This window comes from Cariama cristata, unplaced genomic scaffold (genome assembly GCF_000690535.1).
Source record: "Cariama cristata isolate BGI_N322 unplaced genomic scaffold, ASM69053v1 scaffold1075, whole genome shotgun sequence".
Classification (NCBI taxonomy): Eukaryota; Metazoa; Chordata; class Aves; order Cariamiformes; family Cariamidae; genus Cariama; species Cariama cristata.
The window spans coordinates 46,471-68,520 of NW_009619004.1; the positions used below are offsets into that span (position 1 = coordinate 46,471).

Here is a 22,050-nt window from a genome sequence, read left to right on the forward strand (position 1 = left end):
ATTCAATATTATGAAGTACAAGGGAAGGAGCAGCAAATGAACCAGAAGTCATTGTTATACTCTTCTATATAAAAAAGGTGTGTGCCCATCTTAAACACCTGCATGGAGAGTTGGACCTCAAAGATCAAAAAGACTAATATGGAAATAGAACAGATACAGAGAAGAGCAATAGGTAAATTCAAGTTACAGAATGGCTTCCTCATGATGAGTGAATAAATACAGCAGGAGGGGTGATATCACACAGCTCTGTAGCCTATTCTGTTCCAGACTTCTATGGAGAAGGTAAACTTTGCATAAAAGTTTTTTGTTGTTTCTTACAACAGAAGTAAGGATCATCAGACAAAATAACACAGTGCTAAGATCCAACCAAACAAGTGCACTTTTCCTGCAGTTTGCATTTAAATACTGGTACTCATAGCCTCAGCATGTTGTGGATACCAGATGTTAATGGGGGCTGAATTTTGAAGATGCAATGCAGAAAGAATGTGCGAACACATGCATGGTCATGTCTTAACTTAATAGACGTCAAGGCTGAAAAGAACATTCAAATTAAGCACCTGTATGATAAGCATATGTTTCTGATATTTGTACTGATCATGGTCTGAAGTGGCAGCAAGGATTTGCAAAGAACTAGGAGTTTAGCCATGTTGTGCTTAACTATTGGAGATAGGACTTTAATTTATAGTTTGAAAAGCAGGAAATTGGGGAGGAGTTCTGTGCAGAGATACTTACATTTATGACTACAAGAATACACAGAAATTGATACAGAAAAAGAAGAGCAAGACATCTAAAGAATCTTTTTTTCAAATCATATTTCCATTTTTCTTATTGGCAATTCATGCAAAAATAATTCAAAGTCTTCTACTTAGACACTTAATAAATAACAAAACATTTAAAACCCACTGATTTCATTCATGCTTTCATTTTTAAGACCTCTCACAGATATAAGAATCGCAAAATTCAATACATACAGAAAAGAGCCCTACCTGTCCAAGGTAGTATCAGACTGGTATCGTCCAAGTACAGCCTTCTGATCTTCCTTTTCATTTGTGCTACTGCCATAAAAAAGGTTAGAAATGCCATTTTGATCACTGTTTTTATTATTAAAAAACTCATCACCAATAAAACAATATGTAAGTCTAGAATTAAAGTATCATACAAGATTTCAGGCCATCCAGGTGTCAACAGATCCAACTCTGCATCCATTGCAATGATCGACTTAACAATTTGTTGACGTCAGTCAGATTTACAGTGGAAATATATAGACTAAAATTGAACAAAGCAAGCTGCTATAAACAGGAAATAGTAAAAGGATACTCAGTTTTCTTTGGCATTCATTAGAAAGGTGTTCAGATACTCTACTGTACCTGTGTAGGCTATCTTGCGATTTGTATTGATTAAGCACAGCCCTTCCATAGTTTTCATCAGCACTGCAAGCAAAAGAAAGACAATGGTTAGTTAAAATATGAATATTAAAAACAGAATATTTTTTCTTGGCAAAAGATTACTATGCTCAATCAAATTTCACAGCTGTCCACTAGCACCATAACCAGCTACAGATCTCTACATTAGATGACTCCAGATATTTTGCAGTAAGAATTATCTCTTTCTATGTGCTGTTCATGGACCAAATGATGAGGGTCTGGTCTCAAGGTGGAGTTTCTATTGTAATACTAGTCCTAATTTGCATTAGAGTAAGTTTCAATTGATTCTGACTTCAGCTCCTTAAAAGAACTTGTTAAGATTTATATTTTTCATGCTTGTAAAAAGAAAAAGTCAGATCGTATTCTTGCAACCGAAATATATGAAAAGTGGGATTTTCCTTGTAGAGCAGAAGCTTGACATCTCATTAAATGCTCAGTGCTCAAAAGTCCCAATGAAAAACATAGTGAAAGTCCAGCAAATTAATACTTCCAAAAAGCAATCAATACTTCATCAAGATAAGCAAATAATAGTTATTTGATTAAATTCATGTAATTCCAATTGATACCATCCATGAGAAAGTAGACACTCCAAGAAAATGTACATGGCATGCTGAACTAAATACGGAAGAAATGTATTTCATATCTTTCTTACGTTTCCTCTTCAGGCCTCTTCTTTATCCAGCTGTTATCTTGCAAAAGAGTCCGTCGTTTATTAATATCATGAGTAGCCTGTTGTCTGCTTTTAATTGCAACAGAGGGGCTCTTATTATCTGCGAATACAGAGAAACATGTCTTCAAAATGAACATATGGGATAATTCTGGAAACTTGAAGTACTATTAGAAAAGCTGAAATATGTAAAAGATTAGCACAGATTGAATCTTCAGCTATCACTCCTGTTTAGTGCAGACTGTTTCCTTGAAAAGTTTGTGACTTAATCCCTTCAACCTTGAAGGGACTGCAGAAGCCCAGTTTACCAAACTAAATTCAGTTTCATCCTTAATATGAAACAGCTTTATATATTTTTAATGTAAACAAATATCACAGATCTGATAATTATGAAATATCCATAAAACAGTAATTCCAGGAAAGTAAAAATAATGAATCCTTTTTCCTGGGGTGTTGTCTGTGGTTTTTTATTTGCAGATGTGTGACAGGATGCAAATTTCAAACTAAAGCCAATCTTGAGATGATCACATGGTCCTCCACCCTCATCCAGCCCAACATGTGTGGATTTTCAGGTTTTTCAAAAGGGTCAGACTTCCTCTGAAGCTTTTAACTCAGTGGTTGGATGAACAGTGTTGCTTTTCTAACCAGCTACCTAGTGTTACCAAACTTTTAATAAAAGAAATACCTTTAAGATCTGTATCTTTATGTCAAATTTAACTAAAATTGGTGTATGGTTAGAGGCTGTTGGGAGGGACAGACAAATGCACACTCACACGCTGTATAAACATCGAAGCCTTACTTATGAAAACAACCTAAAATATCTGTGCCCAACAAAGCCAATATTTTGCATATTGAGGAACTAACAATACGACATTCACTTGATTTGTGAGAATATATATTCCTCACTGTATTATAGAGCTGATGTTTATCTCCTTTGGTTTCCCTTTATGAGGAGTTTGGCCCAGAAGCAAGCGAAATTATTTGATGGCTATTGTCTAGTATTCTCAGTTCTTTTTCTCCCCACCTAAGTTTCATATCATCAGCCTGTTTGAGGTGAGGAGGAATATGGTTGTGTCATTTTAACATTCCCCTTTGAAATGGAAGACTAGAAGTTGACCCCAAATAGTAACTCCATTTTTTAATCGTGATACTTGCCCCAAACTTTCCCAGATGAGAGAAGGTGAAAAATTTAATATGCAAAACCTTTGTCAATAACATCCAATTAATCAACAAACTGACTGATGAAGAATATTGAGTTTCTCAGGTTTTCCTTTAGAGACATTCACTATTTTCTCCATGAATTCCTCACTTTCTGTGCATCCAAGCAAAAGGAGTTCAACACCACCAGATTTCAGGAGACATCACTATATGGTGTTCAGTAAGGACATTTGACCGTAAAGATTGTGTATAGAAAGGCCACACTTCACAGAAAATAAATGCGGTCAGTATTATGTCATTTGTCAGAGCTATGTTTTGGCATTCTGCTGTGATTTATAAGAAAATGTAGTTCTGTCTTTTAAGACAAGAACTTCAGCAGTGACAACATGAAAAATGACAAATAGCTACAGTGAGTGGAAGATCAAATCATAATGGAGCACCAAAACATTTATTTTAAGTGACAATGGCCAAGACTGGTTTTTTTAAATACATTTTTCTCATGAAAGAAAAACACTGCGGTACAAGATAAAATTCAGTCTAAAAATGTGTGTCTGACTGTTACCCAAACTGTGTCTACTCTTATCGGTTGCAATTCACTATAGATATGTCCATGCTGCCAAATAAAAGAAGGCCAGTGAAGGAGTTAAAGGATTGGACTCATCATTCATGTTTGCCTAGTTGCAAACATTCTCTGGCTCTGCATTGGACTAGCTCTCTCCAAGACTGAGCTGCTAGGGAAGTGACAAACATTTAAGAATCATGGTTGTGATAGCATGGATGTGTGTTGGCCTCTCTTGGCCCTGATGCCAAGGTTTGACTTTCTTCTATTGAGCAGCATACGTGCAGCCCTTTGAGATCATTAAAAAATGAACAGGCATATCAAAGATGAGATTTGTAAGAACGTGCTGACAATCACAGTAGACTAAGAACAAAAAGTCATCTATCCTTCCTACATGATTTCTGCATCAGCCTGCTCACTGCCAAATGAGCTACTTTTTCTCTTAAAAATATTTCTTAAAATCTGACTTCAAAGATTTCAAAAAATGAAGACATCCCAGCCTTGCCTGGATAGCTCCAGTGGTTCATTAAAATATCTATTAAAATAAACACTTCTTGCAAACTGGAAAGAGGAAGGACCTCCATCAGTTTAAACAATAGCATTGTCTCATAGTCACTGTCAAGAATGGAGATAGTTGTAATTAGCAAAAAAGACTATATAAAGTGCATTTTCTGTAAATATTTGCTGTTCTGAATCTACTGACAGTACTAGCAATGACTGGGGTGTAATAGGGACTTGGATGAACATATACAGATAGACAAAAAACTGCAACATTCAACAATCAAGGATTTGAATGAAGATCCAAGAGCAAAAACTGTACCATCACATTCTCATAAATATTTAGATATTTTTAATTTGGTACAATCATTTGCATTGAGAAAAAAAGTTACTTTTCGAAAGCAGGAAAAATGTGAGTTCGAATATATGCATTCCAGAGATAAAACTTCTCTACAGCAAGAATAGCGGATGGCAGCTAGAAGGGTGGAAATTATTCCAGCATTTCTTTCATACTAATAGTTTCAGCCAAAGATGCTTTCAGCTGTTTGCAGTACATTTTAATCTGTGCTCTACCGTCAGCCATAACCGCCTGTGAATCTTGAAGAAAAACTGTTCAATGACATGAACATAACATAAGCATTTCTATATATTCAAGTAGTACTCAGTATATACCCAACTATTAAAATTAACCTTGCATGTGCAATATTGGCTTTTTTTCCAATAGCATTTTAGGATAACTGTTGTCACCTACCCAAAAATCACTTGGATTTCACAGAAATCATGGCTTTCTTAATTGCTTAGTGCAAACAAGGTTTTGGGAAATCTATAAAGGTGATAGCCAAGGAATATATATCGTGTTTTCTTTTCAAGAAACATCACAAGGAATTTGTAAATGCATGAGGCCTTCTGTTTGCTGAAGAGTACTTGTTTCTGGTTTAATGAATTGTCTCCTAAGTTTCAATTCAAAAATTATATATAGATCTGATACAACAATTCAGGTCATATGAGCATAGGCAGATGGAGCTTATCCCCTTCTTATTTTGGCAATGAAATTTGTGTTCTTAACATGGTAAAGCCAAGCTGCTCCCTGCCGTGGCGGCACCCATTTTGTTGTACGTAGGCCTGGCACATCCCACCCAAACCAGGTCCTTAGGCACCTCAAAATCTTTCAGTCTTTAGAAGTATTTTGTAGATTCTGAGGAAATGGAAAATTTCATTGTGTTTCCAGTTTGCCTCTGGTCATCCCACTGCATAGAAAGCAAACTCCAGCCCTCCTCAAGTTTTGTCCCTCCAGAGTAACAAACAATCCCATCTGACAATGATTAAATAGCTTTTCTCTCCCCTCTCCCCATTCTAATTTTCCTCAATTTCCCCTTTTTTCTCCTGAGTCACTCAAAGAGACGGTGCTGAGATCGATGGATGCCCTATCTGCCCACTGCCCCCCCAGACACCATGCTCCTGTGGAGTTTCCACAGCAAGCACAGGCCTCAGTGGAGGGAACCACCATCTTGCACCACACTGCCTGGTTCCCCTGCTCCACCACACTGCACTGCCCAGTGCGGTGTTTTGGCCTGAATCTCTGCCAGCGAAAGCTTATGCACAACACGGCTAGCTTTACAGCTGAAGACGGTCATACTGTGAATGTAATAACCAGCCCGTCACTGCCCAAGAGTGGCGGCATGCCCTGTGAGGGACCTGCGCAATGGGCATGGTAATGCTTAGAAAGGAGGGAGGCTGTGCCTCAACCTCTAAGTGCCCTGAGAGCAGAAAATGAAGGAGACTTAGTATTACCGCTTTGATTAGGAGACTGTTTTCGTATGCTGAAAGCTGACATTTTGTTCATGGGATATCCTTCCGCGGGGATCTAAAAGAAAACATGAAAATAAAGAAGAGAGAGTTGGCAGTGAGATTAGGAATCAGCCCCAAAGACAGTTTAAGTTTGTTTGCCACTTTGATCACCTCCTCACACAAGTTTAGTCTGATAGGGTGGAATGACAATGCTAGTTGCAACCCTCTTTGAACTGAAGCTCAGGGACAGCAGTGGCTTTTCCCTCCCTGGTGAAGGCTACGTGTATTCCTGTCCTGTGTCTCTGCCTGTCACACTGCCTCTCCCTCCTTTTCTTTGTCCAGAGCTCCTTCCCTGAGAACATGTGGTGTGATGAGAGCTTTCAGAGGGTAAGACGGAGTAATGAAGAATGGGGTGAGGTGATTAGCTTAATGGGAAGATGTTATCAGCCTGTGGCTCCCAGCCGTGCCTTGGGCACACATGGTCTCACCCAGCCCTGCTGACGGGTCTCACAGCTTCAGCTGCCTGCAGCTAACATGGGGGTCCGGGACAGAGGTGGTTCTTCTGTCCTACAGCAGTTTTCCAGTCACTGACTTCTTCCCTTATCTCAAATCAGGTTAAAAAATGAGCTTCCAAGACTGCTGATTTAAAAAAAATAATAATTATTTGGGAGTTGAGCCACTCAAAAGGTTTCATGTTATGCTTTGAAACTGGATTTTGAATATCAGCTTTCCTAGAGAAAACATCAAGCAGAACGTAATGACATTTCAATGACAAAATATTCCCCCTTAAGTAAAAAAAAAAAGCAATCCTAACATTGACTTAAGAGTGTGGACAAAACTGACCCTCTCTAGCAAATGGATGCCTTTTTGAAAGCCAGCATTTTCTAAGAAAACAATGTTAGGCTGGAAAGCTCCCAACCAGCTCCACTGGTCAGACTGCTAAAATTTACAGAGGCACCAGAAAACAGTTTTTGTGACAGAAACAGTTGTCAAAAATCAGAAACATTCCCAGTTCTCTGAGTGACACAGTTGTCCTGTTTTTTTTGCAGACGTAGCGTATATTGCTCACCCAACTAAGACACAGTGGTTTGAGAGACTGAAGTCTGTGGCTGTTTCTTTACTGATGGAAGGTGAAGATGTTGAATTTTAGCAAAAGCTTAGCAAAAATACTAGAAGTAATACTGACAATATAACATTTTAAATGAATGGATGCCACAGTGAATTGCATTTAGAGCAGATTTTTCTTTTCTGTGTTTTTACTGCCAGACAATTGCTAAAAAATCTTATGATTACCAAGAAAAGAAAGTAGGAAACCAAAACCTGGATGTAAACAAATACAGATCTTTTTACAAAGTAAGGATATAAATACAAAAATAATACTGGAGTCCAAAAGTCTGCATATATCTTACCCAGTTGTGAAACTCCAGATGTTTATAAGGGTTTATAATTCTGGCATGTTGATTGGAAGGCTCTGACCCACACTCCTTTCTTTTAACTTTAGTTGTTGGTATCAAGCATGCATTGGCACAGTGTGTGTAGAAAACATGTGACTGCTGGATCTGGTTCCCACCCAATAAAAATATGTTCAGGGCTACGGTAAGCCTTATTTATTGTGCAAGACGTTATAAAATATCTTTCAAAATTACTGATATAAGGTTTTAAGCAGATATGCACCGAATTCCCTAGAAACTGTTCAGGTAGGTTATCAAGCAATCAGTTTTAGATAATAACCAAACTTGCTATAAATTTTCCTGTCACAAGATGACAGAGAGGACTCTGATATATTTATGTTTTCAGCTTAGCAACAGCTGGACATCTGATGCTGTTTTTTATTTCAGTCAGTCCCAGGATAATAGGAAGCTTGATGTTCCAGTATATTTCCCAAGCAATGAGTGCTGGCATTTCTTCATCTGGAGAAGAAGCAGTAGTTTGTATAGAAGGAATTTGGATTTATTTTCTAATAAAGACTTTTAAAGCCATTTCCTAAGGGAAGTGAATCATAAAACTTTGAAAACAGAGCCTTCTTTTGTGGAAATTAAAACAAATGTAGTCATTCTCAGGCTTAGAATATCTTGTTAAAAATACATGTGCTGCAATTTAAATATTTCTCATTAAAAATTACAGGAAACTGCTATGTAGACTTCGTGTTATACTATAGCCTTCCTTTCCATAGATTCATGATGGAAACTGAAATTTCTCACAGAACTGACAAGGAAGTATCATACATCTTTCTTATAAATAAGCAAGAAAGCCTCAGATGTTTGTTCTGAAATATAAATTATCACCAAAGTAAACAATCCATACATTTTGAGGCTTGTCTTTAAAATATACAGAATAGCTACAAACACATTAATGACACTGAGACCCTGAAAAGGAACTGGAAAGCAGGTTTGCAGGTCCTGCTTGTATTCATGCATGACAGAAGAAAGTCCAGCAAGCATGGTTTTTTCATCCTCCATCATTTGATTAAAACTGTGTTTGGTGTCTTGTCCCATATTAATTTTTTAATGTTTTTAGGGCAAAACAATATTTCTGTTGCACATGTGTACAGCATGCAGAATAAACTACTACCTAGTCTCTCAGCCCCAAAATAGTATGCATAAATGGATATAAGAAACAGGCACACTCCCTTTTACAGTCAGCACTGAAAATGTGCCAGATATTCTGAAATTTTAAACCCAGGCATTTTAGTCTTCCAGAATACTGCCATATTGTCCTCAAAGTTTACTTCTTGCTTCCGAACTTTCAAGTTGCATGTCAAAGATTAATCCTTTAAAATTTAAAATGCAAATTAAAAAAAAAAATAATCCTACTTTAATCTCTAACACAGACAATCAAGAATCATCAGAGTAAGATTTAAATTTCAAGATCTTAGAAATGAAAAGAATCATGGGTAAAGAGGCAGAACACAACTCATCAAAGTGGTTTTTTTCTTGGTCTTCACTGTTGTGAGCTAAGTGTATGTGTATCTGTGTATGTGGAAAGGGGAATGGACTGAAGATTGTGAGTATCACATTAGTTTAAAAAACTTCAGCTCCTAAAGATCTGGAACCATCACATCATTCACACAGGTCAGTGAACTGCTTATCTTCAGCCCATAGGGAGATTAAAAAAAAAGGGTTTTAACTTTGTAAATGAAATTGTGAGAAAGAGAAGTTACAGGCTTCTACAGTATACTATAGTAGTAAATCATGTTCAGGCATTCTTAATAAGATCTCAACCACTGAAGCAAAACAACTGAGCTGGAATGCAAAACAAAAACAAACAGGAATGCAACTCCAGTGTAATTTGAATTTTAAAACAGCGTCAGGAAACTTTAGAAGAAAATTAAAACTGCCCCAGCCAGTCCAATGAGCAGTTCCTAAAAAGTTTTAAGACATGACAATCCTGGATTCAGATGCTCCCCTATTTTGGGGGAAATCCAAACACAGTCCCAAAGAAATCCAGAAAAAACTTCTGGTATGACTTCAGGGAAAGTCATATGCCCCTCCAAGGTGGTAACAAATTATTCAGAAAGCAGCACAGGTCTCCAATTCTATTTTTATTACAAATAGCCGTATTCATACTTCTACATCTTCTTTCCACATCCTGCAGTGACTGATGAGCAGAAGACCTCAAGCCTGCCTTAAATTCTCAAAGCTAGACCTTCTAGTTTTCAGCTGGTCTGAACACACCCATTCTTCCAACACAGAGTCCTCTTGCCTGCCTTCTGTTCTTGGCTGTAGCTTTCTACATAATTAGGTCTCACACATATGCATGGCTGTATTTAAAAAATCCATAAGAATACTACAAACATTTCCTTTAAGAATCGTGTTTTCCGTATCAGACCGAGCTCATTACAACCAAAAAAGTCATTGTTCTTTGGCTTCTAGCTATGACAGTGATTAAGACCTTATTTATAAATATTCAGTTTACATGTATTTTGTTTGCTTTTAATAAATAGTATTTCCTTCCACAGCTTAGAGGTATTGCATATCATCACATCATATAATAAGTAATTCAACACAGTAGATGTTGAAGGAGTGTTGAGAGAGGTACACCTTCTTCTCCTAAAAGTCAAAACATTTGCTTTTTATACTGAAGTTTTTCATATAAAGCATTGCCAAATGTGTATGCCTAAAATATCAAACTTTCTACTATTATTAATGAACTGGGTGATACAAAAAGTTGTAGATGAACAACTAGTTTAAAACAAAAATGTTTCAAAATTTTCTTGTCTTCCAAGTACTCGTGCTGCATTGCTAAAGCAGCTTGGATTGTAGAGAAGCCACTAGGTTTGGCATGTCCACATAAAATGCCAGCTGGAACAAACAGGCTTTCTATAAATGGTTCTGCACAGCCACAGCTTGTTGACTACTGTTCGTTATGTGCCCTTAAAGTTCCAGCTTTTCAAAAACATCTAATATCTGCCATATGAAAAAAAAGAGACATATGCTTTGTTCTCTCTTTATCCCAAATACGAAACTTTCCACCAAAATTTCATCTTCTTGAAGGACTATTCTGCTCTGAAGTAAGCTGAGCATTCAGTATCTTGTAAGTAATCAGAGCTCAAAATGTTAGAATTATTCCATTAGAAATCTAAAAAGGTTAGGAAATTAATTTTCCATATCCTTTGTGTTTCAACCCATTTACTTGCTTTCACTGCAGTCCAAGAGAAATTTTGTATAGAATAACTATTGGTGAGCAAATAAAATGAAGGCTTACTTCAGCTTTGCTGTTTTGTTGGTTTGCTTTTTTTTCCCATTGTAACTGTTAATTTTAATTCTATACTACATAGCTTATCTTCCATTTATATGAGCTGAATATGGAGAATATGACATTTTAAGCAAAAGCACATTTGATCCTACTTAATCACAGTTAGGAAGATCACTACAGTATTTCTTTGCCTTCAGTTAACATCTTTCATGTCAGGTCAGCAAACTTCGTTATTTTCTCCATCATTTCTCTTGAGTATAGTAAGACCTATATGTGTAAGCAAGCAACTGATTAAAGTCATTGTGACTTGATACACAATAAAGGTCTTGAAGCCTTAGAAATAAGGCACTAGGGAGACACATCATTACAATTGTTCTTCTAGATAGGCATCCAGAAGTGTGCGAGGTGAAATCTTTATGGTTCGGAAGTCAATACCAATTTTGCTGTTCTCTACATCTGCCATTTCTCCCTCGAATATCAGAATGCGGTGACTGGGCTATCAGATCTGGCTACCTATCCTTCAACTTGAATAAGAATTTGTATTTCTAAACATGACTTTACTTCTTGGTTGCAGATAAAGGCTGTTTTGCAAATCATCATCACAGCTAGAGCCAGCCAAGGTTGTACCATTCTTCACACTTCCAAACTTGCTGTTTCAGTCAAGCATATGATCCCCTCAGTAGCCTCGAAGGCCCATTCTGTCAGGTGCAGATCTGTACGTATAACTGGTGCTGTACTTTCTCCCCTACAAAATTGTCACCGGTACCTGCTGCTGTCACTCACAACTGTAGGTCAGGCATGAAATAGAAAGAAAAATGGTGTTGCTAACTCAGCATAGTACCAAGTGTGTATTCAGAGCTTAACAGACAAACACTTGAATATCATTTATGTGCTTCAAAATTATAAGTAACATGATTCTCTGTTTGGCAATTAGTCTTTTTGTCCTTTTGCTGAAAACTGCATGTAAAAATAACAGCATTTATTTTACAGACATTAAAGAACAACAAAAGCATGTTCCTAGAATTAATTTCTTTTCAAGAGTTACGTATCAGAGCAATAGCCATATAATACATTTGTAAATTTCTGGAAATAATACACTGCTTTTAAATGAGTATTTTATCCTACAGTTTAGGCCACAGAATTAATAACAACTCTCGCAGAAAATAGGAATAACATGTGTATCTGCATAAAAGAGAAAACAGGAAGGTTAGAACAGGCAAGGTAAGACTAGAGAACACATGAATGTATGACAAAAATAATTCATCTATTTGTAGCTGAAAGAGCTCTCAAAACTGGTTTTTCAGGACGTGGGCGGAGGAGATTCTGTTTTGAAAGAAATTAAGCTTTGGAACTGTCACTAATGTAAAATCAGCTGCAAAGTCAGAACTCAAGTTGCTATGTGTTTTCAAATTAGAAATGTATGATCGGTTTTAAATGTTTTGGGTTTTTTTTAATAGAGTGTAGAAGGGGGGTGATAATTTTAATTTTTTTAAATTCAACTCTTTCCTTTCACTTTGTTAGGTTTTTAATGAAGAACTCTTCCTGTTTATACATGGGTTCAGTTCATGGTATAGATAAGTCATTGTATCAAAGCAGAATGGGTATTTTTGCTATACCTTTTGCAGAGTTGGAAATGAAAGCAAACTGTTGCTATTTTTTTTTCCAAAATCATATACTTGAAGCAAATTCAAGTAAATGAGACTTTAGTACTCTCTAATTTTAGATAAAAATTCCAAAGAAAGAATAAAGAAACAATAAAATGAACCAAAGAGCAAAAATGACATTAAAACAGACATTCATGAAAAGTGGACTGGACAGTGAGTTTGTCATCAGAGAAATAGCACTAGAATAAAATATAATTAACAATATAATATAAATAATGAAGTAATCAAGATAGTATGGCCATGAGAAGATTTTAGAAAGGTCCAGGGAATCTGAACACCTAAACTGAAATACTTTGAGATCTAGATTTTCATAGTCAAGTTCTCCACACTTCTTGAAAATCAAATCTTTTGAAGCAGGATCCTAAATTAGACACTAAGAAATCACAGAACATCTGAAAATGTAGGACTTTCCATACATGGTATATAAAACCAGAAAAGTAAATGTCCTTACCTAGGTATGGTAGAAGTTAGTGTCCTAGCGTGGCTCAGTGTGTAAGTCAACCTGGGGATACGTGGAAGTGAGGTACAATCAAAGCAGACAGAGAGCTGAACTGCCACTCCCCATCCAGCTGTCTGAAAAGTCAAGAGATTTCTCCTTCAGAGGCTGAGTCACTTAAGGAGGAGGTAGGAGGTGTGGAAAAGGGTGGCACCTTGTAGAAATACCAGATCAATTAAGAGTACCGGTGAGTTTATACTTCTGTGCTTGCTGTACTTTTCAAGTGCAGTAGGGCTGGCTTTCACAAAATGAAATGCTTTCACAGACCTTGAAACAGAAAACCAAGCAATTGCTATTTTGAAAAATATGCTACAGTCATTTGGATTATCCAAAGAAATACACATCGGAGAGCTATAGGGCTGCCTCTTAGCTAGAGGATTTCAGGTATTTATACAGGTGAACATGAAGAAATACTGTATTTCATTGAAGAAAAATTCTGCAGAAGTGTTACATGGGGAGCACACACTGGAATCTGATATTCATTAAGTATTTGCACTGTTTGAGTACGTGGGCAGAGGCAAAAGATCTTGGGGAGGGGAACCCTCCCACATGAGATCTTGTTGCAAGGCTCTCTTAACTGTGCACATCAGCATTCTCCTTCAGTACAGCCAGTAATAAACAGAAAAGAGACAAGAGGCTGCCTTCACTTTTTTTTCCTTTCTTTAAAATGGCTGCAATACGTTTCTCTGTACGCTAAGAACTGCCTTACTATTAAAAAGTACAGTAGCATGGAATCTATAACTTCCTTATAGGAAGACTGTATATGACCCTGTGGTTCTGTTTAAGACACAGAGTCTTTTTTTAATGTATCTTACACAAGCCCACACTTATTTTACGTTTGGGGAGCTTTTGTAATGAGATATATGAGATGCAAGATGCTGGGTAACTTTTAGTCCTACTGTCTTTTGTGAAAAAGAATTATTTTCAACACAGGCAAACTCTGACACAAATTAACTTAGTAAATATCTCTTTAGCCATGTTTCTAGTCCTTATTTTTGCTGATAGTTACCTCTTCATAGGCATGGTACTCAGTAGCATGCAGTTATTGTCTAAACATTGGTTATATCTGATAAAATACAACTGATGAAGCAGAGCAGCAGATAATAAAATACTAAGTATAAACTAGTAACTACCACAAGTTTCAGAATTAATGAATACAAGCAAGCAAACCTTTCTGAATTTTGTACATCTCAACTTCTGTGTTTCTGACAGTGAAAAATACTTATAGCAGTCCTGGCATGTTCAGGTACACCGTACTATATGTTTATCTTTTTATGATCGAGAAGAAAATTTTGTGAATACATCTCTTTACAGACATATTGTGATTTTACAGTTTTAACACACATGCCTCCCAAATGAAACAGACGTCTTTCCTCATAAGAAATGTACAATGGGAATTAGATTTAAAAATTCTACATATGCTTTGACTTGAAATGGACATATAGCTTTGATTTATAGCAACAACACCAGAGAGTAGGAATATCTTTTTGTTTTGCAGCATTTTTCTTTCACAATCCACATGCTAGATGATATTAATTTGTTATCATTTTACATTCAACCAGAAGAGTTCTGCTTGCAAATCAGAGATAAGTTTAACCTGTCTCACAGCACTGCCTTCTTTAGCCAACAAATGTTTGAGAAACACAAATAAAGATGCAACCAATACAATCTGGAGAAATTAAATTTATATTTTCCTGTATTTATAACCTTTGAACACAGAGAAGAAACTATGGGGCACAGCAAGCCAGTTCTGCTACCCAAAGTAAGGCCGAGGTTTACTCTAAGACAGTCCTTGCTAAGTCTTTAGCAGCTGGCATGACAGAATAGACCCTCTACAGGAAAATATACACATACAAGAAATTCCAAGAATGGTACTGACCTCAGCTTAAGAATAAAGCAGGCCAGCTATCTTTTATTGACTGATCTGCAACAACCAGCATATTCAATGAATGGTAAATTTTTTATGTTAGCTATGCTGATTACTTAATATGTCAAAGCTGGAAAAAATAAAAAAATATTATTTTTTTCCAGATTACAACAAATCTGACTTACTGCTAATCAATCTGCCTCATTTTCTGTATGGTAATCACGTACAAGTATTGTTCCTGGTGAATAAAGAATATATGATGTAGTGCCATGTATCAGGAATTGAATATTTTCAGCGTAAGCATACAGTGAGTGACTCATAACTATTTTCCATGAACAAACTTCCCATACTCTGAAGAAGTTCAGCATTCAGAAATTCAGAGGAACTCAAACTTTGCCTCTGGATCTCAGTATAACAAATAAGATGTATCTCAAATCCAGCCATTCCCAGATTATGTGAACTGTTCTGCAGTCAAGTTTAGAGAACAATTTTGTTTTCAATCTCTAGTTTAAGGTCCTTATTTAGTTGAAGGAGGGGCAGAAATATAGATACAGTAAAATTTAATTGCTCAGACTGTATCAGAATTTGAATTATCTCTCCCTTTCATTCCCTTTCTCGCTTGCAAGAAAACTCCCCAATTGAAGCACAGACAGATAGTATTTTGGACACAGATTTTTCAGCAGTGTCAAAAAAGAGCAATGCAAAAAATACAAGCAAGTATGTGCCTCTGTATTGACAACCAGTGACTCTTAATCAAAGGATGTAATTTACCTAATTGCTGCATTGGGCTATGCTTTATTATTGATTTATCAAAATTGAAGGGAATTTTTTTTTTAGTTCAACCAGTAAGGTGCCTTGGTGACAACAGCAACTCATTTCATATCTACCTATCACCATAGTGTCTGTGTAATCTGCTTGTTGCGAGTAAGCTAAATGCTCTGCTTTTGTATGCCATTCTCTCAAGAAAAAAGAGGAACTTCTCTGAAAAATAGATGAAAACATAAATGGCCACATCCTCAGCTAATATAACGGGATATAACTACACCAAAATCATTCTGATAGCTTGGTTGACATTAGATTGCATGGCCTGACATGATTTATCAGAGAAAACAAGAAATGTCTTAGAACTCCTCCCTACATTAACTCCTCTCTAATTTATTAATAACAAGAAGTAGGGACACATTACTGATAAGTAATCAGAGGTCGCTATCTCTTGCTGCTTAGACTTCTAGTGTATTTTGGATGCCATTTCTAGCAAGGTCATTTTAAATACCTCATCAACAATGGAGGCTTAGGCTTATTTGTTGTCCAAAGAATTCTTAAAATGCCTCTTAAGAAATGGCCAGTAGGATATTGACTTTTAAAACAGAGTAGCACTAAAAGTGAACATAACTAGTTCTGAAATGCCATCATTTAGATTTGAATGGCTTATTCAATGTTATTAAAATCAAACACATGTAGCACCCTACAGTGGCAATACATCATTGCACTTCCCAGTTCCTGCCGTTCTCTGAACAAGTTGATTGTGTTCTGTGTATTTAGTTTTAGTTTATACTTTTCCACAAAGTCTATGTCCCTTGATGGCTAGTAAGATGCATTTTCTCTACATGATTTTCTTGTCAATTTTTGTAGAGTTTCCATTTTTAAGTACAAAACATACTGCAAAATATTGTGCTCCCTCCACATCCTTGTTAAGATTTATAAGATGGCCATCATGAAAACAGCATAATGTAGCCTAGCCCTATTGAGCTTTTATGTAGATTCACAAGAGAGAGATTGGAATGAGCAATGACTCAGCAGGCAACTTTTTGGACAAATACCGTTCTGTGACTCCTCCCAAAAAGGGAGGAATACATTACTGAATATATTTTTTTCACACACTCAGTCCTCCAAAAGAAAAATCCTTTAATACTTCAGACTTTCCAAGTAGGAGTGGTAAACTATTGTGTTCTAAGATGCTATTATTGTAACTGATCTGTCCAAAAGATTTAAAGACATTCTAGCAAGTGCTGTTCAAATTTTTGAGTTTCAAGTTATAAATAAACCAGCTACATTTGTTCTATTAAGTTAAACATACGAAAGCCCAGTCTCTGGCCTGAGTACAAGTGGCACAGCAAGGTTTGTATCTATATTGCTAAACCTGCTTTCCAAAAAGAACTGTGTGGCCTCATCCATGTTCCTATTGGAAACAGTCCAGGGCTTGTACTGGAGAGATCCATGCCTAAGTTTTTTTTCAGAGATAACTAATTGGCAGGAACAAAACTGTGTCAAGGAGTGTGCATGATAATGGTACGGACAAACAGAGGATATTGCTCAAGCCCAGGTCCTACCCCTATTTAGGTAACTAGCATGGCCCTACTCATTGGACCTGATTTTCCCAAACTGAATTGTGTTCAACATAACTTGTGTCAAAAGTTGACTAAAATTAAACACTCTAAAACACACGGATAGGTGTCAGCAGTGGATGATGGCCAGCTGACAGGCAGCATATAGCAGACAGACACAGCTAGTTAATGTAATTTTTACCTGGGAGGTGGGTTGCACATCTGTGCTACCTGCACATTTTTCTTGCTTAAGCTTCATCTAAGATCACCTGTGTATGTAGGCAGCAGTTCTAACAGGTTAAGTCAAAAGGGGAAGGGTCATTTAGGGAAAAAAGAACCCAGTGCAGCAAATGTAATACTACTTAACACAGAAAAGGAAGTGGTGCTCATGAATAGGGTGACACCTTCTTCTTGAAGGTGACTAACACAAGGACTGCTCCTCCCTTAATTCCCAGTCCAGCCCTACATAAAATAAGGGGATGCTTGGGACTTGTGCTACCTCTATGTGCAGAGGTATTTTTCACCCCTGGTCAAGATAATTAACCAAGGGAACATATTGCCTATGGGTACACCCTTAACAGGAGGTATGTATGACTCAGAACCAGACTAGAAACGGTTGTGTAAATCCCAGTAGCATTCATGACTGCAACAGAGAGGAGAGGGAGAAATAAGGAGTATGATTTTTTTCCATGGGCAGGTTATTCTATCATTAGACTCCCTTGGGATTTCTGTAACTTTCCCCCAAAGATTCTGGTCCTCCTGCTCTAGACAGACATCTCAAAATAAAATAAAATACTGATCTGATATGAGATGGAAGCCTCCTTTCTCCATGGGCATCCTAGCTCATACTAAGATGCAAGTTTTAAAGGTAGATAAGCAATGTCCTGGGCAGCCTTGCAAAGGGCAACTACTGGCAATGCCAAACGCCTGGGGTACTTTTTAACAACTTTGTTCCTCCCTTGGTGCTTGAAAAGTCAGAATTGCTCTGCCTAATCCACATGCAAGGCTCATCTCCAAGCGTGCCTAACCCTTTCAAAGGACAAGATGAGAAAGCAACAGCCTACCAATTGGAAAATCACTTAGCCTATGGCTAAACCCAAGTTCAAATCATTCCTCCTTTTGACAGCAGCCCATTTTTACCAGCAGACTACCTTAACACTGAGTTATAAGATATTTTTTGTGGGAGGCAACATAGTTACCACACTTTTTCTACCTCTCTAAAGTTTAAATATTCACTGGAGAGAGAATAACACTACAGCCGTTTTACTATGACATACAGATATTGGCGTCTCCACTGTCTAAACGAGTATTTAGATATTATATATGGAATGCTCCTTTTTCTTTTTATATTGTATTTTTCAGAATGTTTTCACTTGGGTGATTAAAATAGGTAGAGAGAAAAGTAATTTTGTAATATCACGTAGCAACAGCTGTTGTGCAGAGACAGAACAACTTAAAGTCCCTTTCACTAGATTATGTTACTGTAAAAGTGAGTACAACATTTCAGTAAGTCTGATATGAAACACCAGAATGTATCAAGGATAATGCTCTGTTTTATGGATTAACTTTTGCCAGCCCAGCTTACATTTCCTATTGCTATTGCAGGGTAGTTCCTGGGGAAGACCTTTCAGCTGGTCAAAGTAAGATACGCAGTCCGGTTGTTTAACCACACCTTACTGAATGCAAGAAGGAGCACTGTCAGAGCTTTTTCATATGCATTTTTTAAATGCTAAGAAAACCTTAGTGGCAATGCAAATGCATTTGGCAGCTCATTGTTCTCCCAAAAGGTGTGGCAAAGTTCATAAACTAAAGAAGGAAGAAAAAACTGGTATAAATAGTATGCGGTATGTCTAAACCTTTTCACTGTTTCTAGTTGCCAGAGAAAATGGCTGAGCAGGACCTTCTGTTTTCCTTTCTAAAATTGCTTGGCAGAGAAGAATGCTAATCATAGCAGGTGCCAGCACATTTCGTGGAGATACACAATCTTCAATGTTAGTGAGCCTGATTTTCCCACCATTTGAATACCTCTGTACTCTGCAAATGAGTGAAATATCTTACAGAAGTCCCTGAAGTCTCATCCATAGTATGCTAAACGTATATATCTTCATCTTGTATCACTACCATTGTTACCTTAGCTAAAGAACACGGAGTTACCAATAAAATCTGTTATCAAACAAAAATTGTGTTGAAAATCTGGCTAAGTCAAATGACATCTGTGTGGTAACAGCAGAATGGCTGTAACCAGTTTTGGACCTTATGTTTTTGATAAATAGCTTATTTGTTACTGTGTTACCATGATGTGAATTAACAGAGAACATTCATATGGGTGGCTAAAGAAATGAAAATCAGATTCTGACCAATAGCAGTGGGAGTGTGAGAATTATGATTAGATGTGCTTTTTTCATTAAAGAATAAGAAAGACTTTATAATATCTCCATCACCTAAAAATCCCCACTGAGAGAACTCTGGGAAAGAACCAACAGTGCTGATCTCAGGGAAAGCAATCTTGTTAAAAGAAGCTAGAGGAAGAGAAGTTAAGGGGAGGAAAGTTTCTTCCTGCTCCCTATCTGAAATTTTCTTATAGCAATTAATTGGTCATGGACCCTGTAAATACATAGGAGACAACTCCCTTAGACCGTTCTTTTTATGGTGCAAATAAAGAGATGTAGCCATCCTATACGATGATATCCATGTGAGGAACTTCAAATTACACTTATCTGATAGACTGGGTTTCTTTCCTTGTCCTGGTATTGCGCTGGGATTATCAGCTTAGCTAGGGCTAAGCAGCCTTTTCTCTTGCAATGATGATTCTTTCTTTTACTATTTGGATCAAATTAGTTGATTGAGAATTTGATTGTCATTTGAAAACCTATATGGAAATTTCATATCAATCAAAAAAACCCAGTGAACCAATATCCCGCCTATTAAATGAAATCTTCATTTGACAAGTGGGTTCCACACTACTGTTATCAGCACACATAACTGTTACGCATGTCAGCCAAATGTAACAGATTGTGATCCTGTTCTCTATCCACATCAAAGCTGAATATGAGCATGGAAGAAAGGTAGGTTTTTCCCTGTTCCTAGAAGATGCTGGCTGTGGTACAATTAGCACAGAACGGCTTCCTGTACAAGAGTTGTTAGAAAATGTGTTCCAAAACCGGTAACTGCAGAAATAAGACCAAGGCCAAAAATGGGAATCAGAAAGGATGGAGTTGAACTTAGAAAGGTTCAGAGAAAGACAAAAAAGATGATCTCTGCAGAAGGAACAAATGCACCAGCTAAGACCCTTTTAGTGCGGTGAAGGGATATCTGAAAGGTATAAATGGTCTAAAAAATCACAAACAGTATCAGAAGGGTATATTTCAATTCTCCCTCAGCACAAGAGCTATTCGGCATCAAAATTAAGCTAGTGGGAAGAAGAAAAAAAAAGACAGAAAAAGAGATGTTTCTTCCTACAATATATATATAAGCTGTTCTTGCTGCAGGAAGCTATGTTTCCAATAGTTCATCAAAGGTAACGGTTTATTTATATACGTGTACATCTGTACTTGTGTATGTGTACACATGTATGTACATAAATACGTATGTATGCATATGTGTGTACCCATACATAAAACAGTTCAATGAGAAACAAGACATGCTTGTGGAAGATAAATCCATTAATGGTTACTAAGTAAACAGAAACTACATTTGGCTAAGAAAGACCCTAACATACAAATTCATAGATACTGTAAGGACACTTAGGAAAAGCAATTTATACACTTTCCTTTTCCTTCCAATCTTCCCTGAGCATCTGCTTTTGGCCACTGTTGGAGACAGAATATTGGGCTATGTAGATCTTTGGGCTAACCAAGGACTGCCACTCCTATGTTATGCCCCTATGGTCAAAATTCATATAAGGCACATAACTAAAATTGCATTAAAATTATTTCCTAATTCTTCAATGTTGATGTAAACTACTAGCAATACAATCAAGGTGATACCAAATTTTTGTAGAATGTTGATGCTTTAGGTATTAAAATAAGCCTGTCTTCTTAGTGAAGGGGCTGTCATTCAGCCCCTCGGCTGAGAGTGATTCAGCATTGTCATTTTAGTTTTTTCTCTCGTTACATGACAAATGTGAGAGGTATGTGTATATGTAAATACGGAGAGCACTGTACTTTGTTAGTGCATGTTTAAGATCCTTTCCTTACTCACAAATACTTTTGCAGTCAAATAAAATTGCTCACCTGTTCAAATAACAGGTAAAATAGCAAGGCAGATTTATGGTATGTGTTGAAATGTGGGTCATCTGCAGGAGTAAAATAGAAAATGCTATCACAGAAGTGGCATCTTCCCTCCAAGTTCCTCTCTCAGGTTCTCTGGAGAAGAATTCAGCTATCTTATTGTCCTCCCTTATCCACAGAAGTAGAAGGATTAATAGCATTTCCAAGCATATTCCAAGGAATATATTTCAGGTGCGGGTTTCAATCACAAACAGAACTATGTGAAAGAAAGGAGAACACATCTCCTAAATTAACACATCTGCAAGTGGGACTTCATGGGCTGAGAAGCTGAAGAAAAAACTGAGCTCTCTTCTTGCCTTTACAAAATATTTGTCCTTTGATATAAACTGGTCAACAGACTGTTACAATGGTGAGGAAGTCAGTACATTTTACATATCAACTTCTCCTTCTCTTTTATTCTGAGTAAATTGTATTCTTCAGAATAATTGTTTTCAGAACTGTGAGTACTTTGGAAAGAATGTTGGCAGAAATAATCTTTTACATGAGTTTTAATGTTCAGTACACAAAGAATTGAGCTGAAGGTTTATTCATTTGTTTTTGTTGCTGTTGTTAAGTGCAATGAAAACAAGGCTGGGCTTTAAAACAGGATGAATTCAAAATAATTTGGGTGATATTACAAGG

At 36.9% G+C, this 22,050-nt stretch overlaps 1 protein-coding gene across 1 annotated transcript in view; it reads right to left on the minus strand.

The window, feature by feature from the left end:
* SCEL (sciellin) overlaps positions 1-22,050 on the minus strand; it is a gene marked incomplete at both ends in the record, with an annotated part of 76,866 nt that overhangs the window by 33,639 nt on the left and 21,177 nt on the right. The window contains 4 exons of the mRNA XM_009701059.1: positions 987-1,055; positions 1,368-1,430; positions 2,077-2,194; positions 6,098-6,170. Coding sequence (XP_009699361.1) covers positions 987-1,055; positions 1,368-1,430; positions 2,077-2,194; positions 6,098-6,170 — 323 coding nt within the window. The remainder of the gene's footprint in view (positions 1-986; positions 1,056-1,367; positions 1,431-2,076; positions 2,195-6,097; positions 6,171-22,050) is intronic.